The sequence below is a fragment of the Opisthorchis viverrini genome, assembly GCF_000715545.1.
Source record: "Opisthorchis viverrini unplaced genomic scaffold opera_v5_12, whole genome shotgun sequence".
NCBI classification, from domain to species: Eukaryota; Metazoa; Platyhelminthes; class Trematoda; order Opisthorchiida; family Opisthorchiidae; genus Opisthorchis; species Opisthorchis viverrini.
In genome coordinates this window covers 2,694,300-2,705,791 of record NW_008751668.1, presented here as the reverse complement: position 1 = coordinate 2,705,791, position 11,492 = coordinate 2,694,300, and the positions used below count along the sequence as shown (strand labels likewise).

General features: G+C 46.4%; 1 protein-coding gene across 1 annotated transcript; it reads left to right on the top strand.

The window, feature by feature from the left end:
• Positions 1 to 308: 308 nt before the first annotated feature.
• On the top strand, positions 309 to 1,197 carry T265_01163 (hypothetical protein; the record flags this gene model as incomplete). Its single annotated transcript, XM_009165124.1, has 4 exons — positions 309 to 370; positions 406 to 915; positions 950 to 1,059; positions 1,094 to 1,197. The coding sequence occupies 4 exons, from the start codon at positions 309 to 311 to the stop codon at positions 1,195 to 1,197; spliced, it is 786 nt and encodes a 261-aa protein (XP_009163388.1).
• Between the last annotated feature and the right edge of the window lie 10,295 nt (positions 1,198 to 11,492).

Sequence of the window (11,492 nt, the reverse complement as noted above, 5' to 3'; positions counted from 1 at the left end):
AATCCGTGAATCCGTGAATCAGGGATACGTAATGGCTTTTGAAAATTCACTTCCATTGTGCGAATACTGAGCTCTCTAAGCTGGGCTCGATTTCACAAGTGACGAAACTATTCTCCTCCCTTTCTTACGGTCGTTTGAATCCGTAACCAGTATCGGAAACATATCGAACCGAATCAAAATTCAGTTGGCTTCCAAGTATCACGCAGAACTATTGAACCAATCGAACCTATTGTTTTACTTCGCCTCGGAGCGCACTTTGCGAATTTCTCATACCGTGTCTCGTTCGCCCAACCTTTTGCGTACCCAAGATGGCTGTAGGAGGTCAAAAGAGCGGGTCAAAAGGAGGGAAGAAAGGTGGAAAGAAAAAGACGTAGGCATTCGGCTTTGTTTTTATGCTTTTCTCAGAGCTGATCCATTTACCAAGAAAGAATGGTATGATATCAAAGCACCGTCGATGTTTCACAAGCGCACTTGTGCCAGGACGTTGGTTACTAGAACTCAGGGCACAAAGATAGCAAGCGAGGCCCTTAAAGGTCGTGTCGTTACTCTTAGTTTGGGGGACTTGAGCGAAAAGAACGAGGAAACATTCCGAAAATTCAAACTCCAAGTTGAGGATGTTCAGGGTCGGCATTGTCTCACCAACTTCCACGGACTTGAGATTACGAGGGACAAACTTTGCTCCCTTGTGGTTAGGTGGCGTTCAACAATCGAAGCTCATGTTGACGTGAAGACCACCGATGGATACCATCTCCGCTTCTTTATAATCTCCTTCACGCCTAATCCGAAGTCAGCTCGCCATGAGTGCCGCCACACATACGCTCAAGCTACACGCGTCAAGCGATTGCGCGCTCGACTTGTTGAGGTCATCCAGCAAGAAGTTTCCTCCTGTGACCTGAAGGAAGTTGTTAACAAACTGTAGGTTTTGTATTGTTGCTTCATTTTCTTTAAGGATTCCTGACTCCATTGCACAAGACGCTCGTAAGGCTGCCTCTTGGATATATCCTCAAGCCGATACGATAATCCGGAAAGTCAAGGTCCTCAAGAAGCCCAAACTAGACAGTAAGTTCAGCTCGGTATGCTTAAACATTTCTAGTTGGTCGTCTGATGGAACTGCATGGAGAATCGAAAGATGCTGCTCCTGGTGAAGGTGTTACGCGGCCTGACCATTATGAGCCACCCCAAGTTGACTCTGTTTAGACATCAGAATAAAGCTTATGGAGCATGTTCGACGCTTTTCGGTGAACTCGTTCCTATAATTGTAGGAGTAATCGGGGGTCAAATGAGTGGCTACGTAATTCTCCGTCATCAATTCTGAAACGTTCACTTATACATCGGACCTAACTGCCACTTTTTCTTTCGCTCATCTGGTGAAAAAGTTCGTAAGTATTTTTGCGTTAGTCAAGGGCATGGTATGTATCGAGTCCGGGTACATTTGTGAACTGTTTATCAATGGAAGAAGAGTAGCCACACATTGATGGCATTAAGTTTTATGCTTCAGCACCATCGAACACGGAACTCGGTCATGTGTGCTGGTGTGTTTGAATGCGAACCACTGCTGGCATCCATACTTCGTGGCTTTACCCTCCATAAGCCGTTTCCATACGTTTTGCGAAAAGCGTCATCACGAGGTGATTTATTGACGTACGATGTGTATATGAGCATACTGGCCGAAAGGTGTAGTTTCAGCCCAACATCTGCTTCTCTAGTTCCTGCGTAGGCTTGGGCAACCTGGCAGAAACTCGGCCCTCATGCTTCCTTCGGGTTGCATGGCAGCTGGGCACCGAAAGGGCGATACAGTTTAACCACATTTCATTGAGAAGCATGTCCACTCTCCGTTGTTTGATTTCGCTATTGATGACATGAACGATCACTGAAAGGTCTTCGAAGCCTCGGACTCCAGATCTGTTCCAGGGAGTGCCTATCGACCTGGAATATGCAAACGGCGTTCGTGATTTCGAAAGCAGTAGGCTCATGTGTTTCTGGGAAAGCTGGCCATTGCCATACAGCCCTTCGGGAATCGCCACGCGTCCACAGCGCAAAAGCCATGGTACGGGACGTACAGTGCGAACTCTCTCCGAGGGTTCAAGGATAGACGTTAGAGGTTGTGTAGCACTACTTATCTTGGAAGTCGCGATAGCTCTGACGGTAATGTGACTGGCGCAGAGAATGCACGGATCTCAAAGGTCGGAAGTGCGTCTCCTAATTTGACATCACAATGACATTTCACTGGGTCTCGAATGTCGTGTGTGTCGAAATACAGCACAGACTGTTGGTGTACGGCTGCGAAAATTGGTGCAGCTGTATCAGTCCCGGTGGATTCATGGAAAGATGATGTTTCCATCCGGATTGGAAAGGCCAGAGCAGTTTTTGTGAACCTACTTCACGTGTGGCGTAGGCGTGACAGCTTCTCTGTCAAGGGTCGAGTTTACAATGCTGCGATGCATTCCATATTACTATATGGATCAGAAACCTGGCCGCTGCGCGCCGAGGACGTCAAAAAAACTTTCAGTGTTTGACCATCGATGTCTTCAGAGCATTACCCGAATCTGGTGGAGACGCCGGATCAGCAATACTGAAGTACGTCGATAGGTGAACTGAACACACTGCATAGGTGGCGCTGGCTTGGCCACGTGCTGCGTATGCCAGTCGACCGACTTCCTCGAAGAGCTCGTTTCGCACAACCACGTGGAGAGTGGATGAGAGCCAGAGGCGGTTAAACAATGACTTGGCAGCAAACTCAGCTGCGCTGGTCAATGCCGTCTTCCTGGATAGAGATCCCGGGACAGGCCACATCAATGGCTAGAGATATTGTCAGACGTAGCCCGGTCGCGCCCTCAATGGCACTCGTGGATCCAAGCTATTGCCTTCAATGCATAGCTCCTTTTCAACCCCCCGCTTGACAGCCCACTGGCAGTGGTGGATTTATGCACCAATTTACCATCTCCCACCTGCAATGCGCAGCTAACTACCCCCCCTCCCCAAATCATCGGTAAACGAAATTGCGGCAGCTACAACCACTGTACGACGAGTACGCGGTTAATACAGCTGCAATGATGATGCGAAAATTGGTGGATCTGACGTACTAGGTTTTGGGGCACCAGTGTCTCAGAGCTGTAGCAGATTGTTTGGCACCCGTAAATTCGCATTCACGTGATCAGATACGAGTTTTTTGAAGGTGTTTTCCCCAAAGAATGCATCCAGCATTGCAAGCTATGGCGGCCAAGCTATGGGGCCATGCGTGACGCATGGCTACCACCTGACGAAGCGGGCGTCATCTTTTGTCTGATTCACAATTTGACAAAGCAGATAATGTCGCTAAAAGCTTCAGTACCGTTCTGTGGCCTTCAAGGATGGGATCCACGTGACCCTTTCTGTGCCTGGCTGAAGACGCTGGACTATACGGCAGCGAAACAGTGTCGGTGGCGTTCATGCTGTCAATTTCTAACCAGATATTCTGACTGAGTTTCGAAGGTGGACGATAGACCCCATTTTCTGCCAAACAAATTACAGAGGCCAATATCAGTGGGTATCCAATCAAAGGGAAATGCTTATGTTGGCTCGACACTATACCCACCCCTGTATATACAACTACAGTAGCCTCCGCAGAGGTGCGCAGTCAGAAACTGGGCTGTCAGCTTAGTTGCAATATTTTCATCCTAAACCTGTATCTGACAGCATACATCAATACGGAGCGAACCTAGCTTGCTTCCGTGTTTGAACATTAAAAGCAGCTAAGTGGATCATCTTTCATGGTTTGAAAACATTCCGAGGTGTTTAGGATTATTGAAGTATAATGTGCAGAATCTGCAGCGAAGCGCCGTTCACGGCGAATAAAGTGGTCAGTCTTACTGCTAGAACCTATGGAGAGAGTATCGAAACCGAGGTGGAATAGCATGGAATAGGGCATACGTGGAAGTGTCAGGGAGTCTCGTCGCTTCTCCGCCCTTCTGTATGCAACAAGCAAGGCAACCAGGTTGATCATACCGCGTGACAGTTTATGTGACATGACAAGTTATTCATCATGGTTATACGTGTGCTGGGATACTGTTATGGCGTCCACATGTAGACGGGAGGGCTATTAGGGTCCTCAGCCAAGTCTTTCGGCTCAAACGCCAGACCGCAAAGCAGTGGATGGGTGCCGGAGTAGTATTACAGCAGTACAATTTTTAAGGGACATGCGCCTGCTCCAATCCTCTTCCAGCCAGGAGCACCGAGAGACTGTTCGTCACATCTCTACCCACCGACCACCCCTGTATGAGAAACTCAGTGAACTTCCCCCAATGTAGCTCAGTGGGTCACAGATGTACATAAACTCCGCACCACTCTGCAGCGGAGACAGCTGCAACTGCTGCCGTGCGATCAGAAGCAAGCACGGGATTTGAGATGTGATGCTGCCGGGGCTACAAGAGGTTGGTCGAATTGACCTTCCAGTCAGCAATTTGCGGTTGACTGTCAAATACAGCCTATAAGTCAACACCGGAAACGATGCCGTTCAGGATTGTTTTGAAAAAAAGGGCGACGTATGTAGCTCACAGGACGTCCAGTCGCTATGTGTAGGGTAAGTCCAGAAAGCTGTAGCTACCCGGCCAATGCTACGGTGGTTTCCTGATGGCGTTCACATGTTTTTCGAAGATTTAGGCTGTTGATGCCTGCTTCGTTCTGTGATTCTTCAGGTTATGAAGTATTAGTGAGTGTTTTCAAGTGGTCTAGCAGGTTTACTGTGCCTCTTATGCAGGCCTGGCGCATTGTTTCCGGACACGGTGCCTTTCGCCTCAGCGTGACAAATTGGCAGCTTATTTCCTGTGGACAGTTGTGGCCCCCAAGGACTGTTAAAGAGGGCCATCTAAGTTATTTCTAAGGTATCTGGATTACCCTTCTAGTCGACGCTTTTGCGGACCAGCTGCTTGTCTTTCACCCGACACTTGTCCGGTTCGTCGATTGAACCCAGTGATAAAGGACATGCCATTCCTTTAGCGAAGCCGTTGACTTCTGGGATTTATTCACCTACTGGAGCTTTCTCAGTCTCCACAGGCCTTACTTTTCAGCAGTCGAGGAGAATGTTGCGGTCATGATGCCGTTAGGCACTTGCTGTTCAAAATTTTAATAGTTTGAATTCGACTGTTTCTGTATAGGCGTGGACAACCAGGCAGTATAATAGCCCTCGCGCGTCACCGCCCTCGTAATGCACCGAAGGGGCGTCGCTACCGCAATTTGTATTTGAAGGTTCTGCGTTGTACCCCGTATTCCCCACCCGCCGGTACATAAATATATATCTAGCGTCACAAACATGCCGTATGGAAAAGCCGGATAGGCGACCCCGAACGCTGTGATCATGCACTTTTTTCATTTTGCCGGAGTCAGAATGCTCAGTGGTGAGAGCGCGAATTTATTGACCGGAAGGTCTGAGGTTCGAATTCAACTTCCGTCTCTCGACTTCCTCTGTCCAGGCTTGGGCAACCGGACAGTATCACAGCCTTCGTCCTTCCTTCTGGTGGCGTGGCAATTAGGTGTGCCTCATGTATTCCACTTTTCTCTTGGTTCACTTATCATAACGATGATAGTTCAGCTGTAACACCCTTTCGGTGCTTAGCTGCCGTGCTACCCGAAGGAAGCACGAGGGCTGAGGTTGTCCAAGCCCATACAGGTGAAGTCGGGACTCACAGGTCGGGTTCGAACCATGAACCTTGCAATAAGTAAATTGGTGCTCTAATCACTGGGACACATTGGTGTGCCATATTTGATACTGCTGAGCTGCGGTTTCCCGTTTTGTGGCCGTTTGAGCTCCTGGGAGAAAATGGCCTGTTGAGTAGCTTCAGGTCGGAATTAGGAGGAAAACAACAGAAGGACGTAATGTACTGTTTAATCATGAGCTGAAAATATAGAGTGAAAATTACTAGTTAATAGTGTACGAAGAGTATGGTTTACGTAGTCTTGACGTCCGTTCCACCTTGGACTTGGTGTGTACCTTTGCGGCGAACTTGAGTTTGTGATTAGTAAACACTGTGGTCGTTCACACCTCTGTTGCGCAGATCATGTGTGAGCGCGCTGTTGTCGTGTAAGCATACCCAAGTGATTTCTTGGGTCTGCACTAGAATGGTATAATGTGGCATCATTAATCGACAAGTTTCTGAACGATCACGGCAGATTGATGGTGTTGAGTGAGGTTCCTCTTGTTTGGCTACATGCACCGGTTCCAGTTCTGCGTCGGGACAATAAGATGTTATGCTGTTGTTTTTAGGAGCCAAACGGCGTAGGGATACGGTTTCGTGTTTGCCATCTGGCCAACCATGTGGGTACACGTGACCTAGGAGACGAGCTCCATTTCTTCTACCGGAGGGTCATATTTAGATGATCGGTGGTTGCGTTTAGAAGGATAGGCCCAGGGACAGTTAGCCAGGTAGGTAAGGGGTCCGTTGGCTGATCTTCGTGTGAACGGCGGGAAACTTTCATGTGGGATACAGTTGATACTAGCACATAACAGGGATCTGATACAGTGGAGAGCTTCAGGAAGGATAATCTCTCAAAATATAGCAGGCAAGTTGTTATTTCAGTTTGCGACAGATGGTCTTCTAAAAGGTGGCATTAAGTCGTTCAACTTGACCATTACATCTTGGATTCTAGACGGCGATGTGACTAGTGACAATACCTTTATGAACAAAGAATGAGTTCAGTTGACTTGAACGATTTGAGTGAACATAAAGGGGCATACCAAATAGTGGGAACAGTTGACTAAAACCCGCAAGATACGCGAAAGGGTATCAAGAATACTCACCTATGATTGTTAAGAGGTACTTGCTAGGAGTTTGAGGGAAGTGGGCCTCTGCAGTCAGTACTGGGGCTTGAAAGGTTTTGTGGCTGTGGTAAGCTGACCGCGAGAAGGGTAAAAAATTTGGGCTTGAGTCCGGAGCTTGTGGAACAACTAGACCACATGTTGGATATCGCTGACTGAAAAATGAAGTATCTTAGAGCTAACAAACTGTGCAAGTCGTGTGATTCCGGTACGGCATAATATGTTGTGAAGCTCTTGAAGTTTTCCTTTCCCAAGAGCATAGGCGGAAAAGTAACGAGGTGGCATCGGGAACGCGGTTGTCCGTTCCTGGTCCATGGACGACGTAATTACAATGCACTAGTTCGATTTTCCACCGTTAAATCTCGCCATTATTTTATTTTTCTGTTGGTTCCTATGCATGAAAGTGACCGAACGTTGATCCGTAATCAGTTTAAAATGTCTCGAGGAGGTAGTGTCCCAATTTTCGGATCCCTTCTGCGGTAGCGCATGCTTCTTTTCGACAACGGAATGGCTTTTCTCGTTTGTGGTCAAGGTCTTGGAGAAAAAAGCGACCGTCCGGCTACCCTGGCTCAGGAGGTGCGCCAATATCGATGTCGGATGCATCATTTCCGACGGTGGTTGGGTTGCTGTAGGTGGCATTCTCAAATTCGTGCTTAAGGTTTTCAAATGCTGTTCGGACTTTCCAGAAGCGGAAATATTTTGTTTTTAATCAGAGGATGAATTTTATCAGAAAACGCTCTATCCACTGAATAGTCGGTAAACACCCATGCTCTTACCTGCGACTCCGTTTTTTGCAATTGGGAGTTGTATTGCAGGGTACATACGTCCCAGATCAGTTTTTTTTTAATGCCTTTGGAGACTTTGTAACCCAGTAGTGCAATCTTTTCAGTTGTGAAGCTACTCTTTTGTCGTACAAAGTAATGTATATTTTGGTGACATCAAGAAAATGCCTAAGCTTACATTCAACTTCAGCCCCCGTTTAACCGCGTGCATTAACGTTATCAATGTAAGCGAATGTGTCTCCCACCTGTTCAGCTCTTAATATTGTTTATCATTCGTTGGACACACGCAGCGCTGAAACTGATATAGATTCCAGCCAGCCTCGAATGCAGTGGACGGCTTATCTCACTCGATAATTAGAACCTGATATGCATTCTGGCGGTCTAGTTTACTGTACACGGTGTAGCGTGCAATGCTTTTGATCATTTGATCCAGTCTTGGTAAAGGGTAAACGTCAAGGTAAGTTAAGCGATTGATGGTCTGGCTGTATTCTATGACCATACCTCTCTTGTGATTCGTACTGCGTGTTACGAGCACTTGCGCTCCTTATGGAGAATATGGTGCTTCGATTACGCCATCAGTGACCATCCGGTGTACCTCGGTTTGCATGAATTGTTCGTCTTCCGGTGTATGACGACAACTTTTCGCAGCAAGATTGGTGAATAAGGATGGGGATTCCAGTTTCGTGGATGTTACGCCACATACAATTAGAGTGCCCCGCTGGCCACCGAATGGAATTTCGACTTTATGATGTAATCCCATAAAGTCATGTCCGAGAAGAATGTCTGCACAAAGTTTGAACCGTTCGTATATAGCATCCTTGTACTGAATGGACACAAGGCAATAACCTTTGGTGGAACATGAATGTATCCTACGGAAATAGCTCCCAGTTTTGAGCCTGTAGGACAAAACAAACAAACAAAACTGGAGCTTCCGGGATCATTAAGATAGTGGAACTCAACGGCGTTGACCAAAATACCTGTTGAGGTTTTAGATTGGCAATTGGGAGCAGCGGTACAGAATAGCAAGGACATTGAGGAGTCTGGAGCTGAACCCACGTGATATTTCGAGGTTTCGGACCGACAAGCGCATTGAAAGTGTCCTACTTCCCCACAAATTTTGCAAATTGATTATTTGTCAGGACACCTATTACAAGGGTGCTTAGGATCCTCACAAAAGGGACTTGTTTGTTGCGTTTCGGTAGAAACCGTTATTTCGGCATTTACAGAGGATGAAGAGATAGGCGGAGAAGAATTGATGGATGGTCCGTATACGTATGATTGTGATTGTTTTTACGTAAGTTGGAAATCTCGTGTGGCTTCGTGAGCTTTGTCAAAGTCTGATTCATCCCAGGTTAGCAATTTCTCCCGAATGATGCTCGACTGCAGTCTGGACCGCTTTGTATGTTCCACAGCAGATACTGTTTGGAATTAAGTCTTAACAAGCGGCTTCAGTTTTTGAACGGACCGGTCAATATCTTGACCGGGTTCTTTTTTGTATTTAGTCAAGAAGCGACTTGCATACACGACTGTTTTTGGCGAATGTAAAGTTTTTTCCGTTAAGGTTGCCGCAGAATCGTAGTCGCTTAATAATGCAGTGAAAAATATAAACAAATGAGTAGTTCAGCTGTAACACCCTTTCACACCTAGTTGCCATACCCCCCAAATGAAGCACGAGTGCTGGAATACTGCCAGGTCGCCCAATTCTAGACAGGAGAGGTCAGGTTCGAACCACGTACCCTCCAGTCAGTAGATTCGCGCTCTAACCACAGCCATCTGCAATGAATTCATACACTGCATGGTCAGTGTGAGTAAATGTAACCCGTGAAGGTATGGAACTTATTAGTCCATCGTTTCGTGGAATCTAGTGAGTGATGGTCAGCATCAAAAACCGTGGGTCGCTGAATATGATCCATTTCTTTATTACACGATTAAATTGGTAATGTGTTGAAATATTGGTTGCTCGGGTGAGTTTATTGGTTGTTGATCAGGTGGCTGTTAATCTGTTCGCCGAGCCTGGCAATCGGCTTGCAAACGCTTCATCACCAAACGGGGAGATTTCATCGCCCACCCAACTGCGCACTAATGATGTCTCCTCGTTTTGTGACGAAACGTTTGCAAGCCAATTGCCAAGCTCGGCAAACAGATCAACAGCCACCTGGTCAACAACCGATAGACGATTAAGTTCTTGCGAGAGTCGAATGGTTCTGGATCGAGATTAGAAGGTAGACGGAATAGAAGTGCGTGACGTACGCTTTACTAGTCTAATAACGGTAGTGCGTGAGATGAGAATATGGAGTGAAAATTATTAGTTAATGATACACGAAAAGTATGGTTTACATAGCCGTGACGCAGGTGCGTTCGCATTATTGCGTGGTAGGTATCAGGTTGTTGTCCCAGGAACAATGCAATTAATCCCTCATTGGCTTGCTAGGTCACCGAATTCTAATCCAGTAGATATTTTGGGCACATGAATCCTAGGATTTATGGCTAGATATCTTAGGCAACCGATCGCCTACTTTTGGGTGGATTTTTACCGGATAATCCTTCATCTGTATCCGCGACAAGCATTTGTCTTCCTGGTCGCTTTGAATGTTCGTAGTTGCACTTAACTCGTCGTACTATTAATTTAAAGGTTTCCTGAAAATTGAGGTAAGAAGCGTACCTGCTTCCCGTCATACATGTGTCGAAGCCTACTAAAGCATTTTTTCGCGTCTCGTTCAGTCTGCTACGTATAGTCGGCGAACTTGCTGCGAAACTGAATTGGCTGCTGTGTGTCTGGATACACTGTATCCGCCTTGTTCTGTTCAGATGCCTTCCATCGATGTTCATCTTATCTCCCTAGTGCATCATTTGTGGTCGGAGCAATTCGTGACATGGTATTTGTTGGTTCTGATGGAAAAACTGATTCACACCATCTAAACTGAAGGCTTCTGTGTTGCCATCTGGAATAGGCATTACACACATTTGGTGTGTGGCTACCCGTGGAACTGACGTTTGCTTAATGTATTAATTATGGACCGCATGAGAGACCAAACAGTGTCTAGCCGGACAAAGTATGATTTGGTCCGCATTTCTTTCATTTTTCTAGCTAACAACAAAGGTGATATCGAATGGATTTGCGGGTCCAATCAATCTTTCTAACAGTTCTTCGTTTTCTACGCTATGCTTAACTCAATGGTCTGCCTGTCAATATTTAATGATTGAAACTGTTGTGTGTGTGTGGCAGAGTACGCAACTGAGAAAACCGCGATAGAGTAGAATATTAATTCTTCAACAGATGGGCAAAACACGAACTCAGTTCCGATCGGACAAGTCAAGCAGATGGAATCGTTCGCTACCGTTCATAGCCATGTGAATCGTCAAGCCGAAAGGCTCTCTCCAGTTTCTTCACCTTTGCACCCACTGATGAATCTGTCAGTCATTTTTTCCTGTTAAACCTAGTGTCCATCTAACTCGGATAAGCGACACTGTTAAACCCAAGTACTCGAATTGCACAACTTGAAACTGCCCCATTTCCCCAATATTCACGCGTGTCGGTCGGTCTTCTGCCTTGTTTGGATCAGGATTCTTTTTGTGTGGCTTAATCCGAGCGAGAATGTGAGTCGTGTTGCTTTTTGCCAATTTTTCACGCACTCATAACAACACCTTGAAATTAGCTGGTGGAGTTACTCATGCACTTGAGAATAGGCGATGAATGCGCTCATGTTAGTGTATCCGTTCATTATGTGTCCCGATAACTGGGTCAACGCCTCTTTTTGTGTAGATCCATGTCCCGTGTCGAGTCTATGCTCTGTCCGTTGGATACAGCTTTCATATCAGAGTGGCATGGCTAAAAGGGCATTTCAAAAATAATATGTAGGCGTCTTGAGAAATCACCACATCATCATCAGCACAGAGAGACTTGGAATCTAAAAACACGA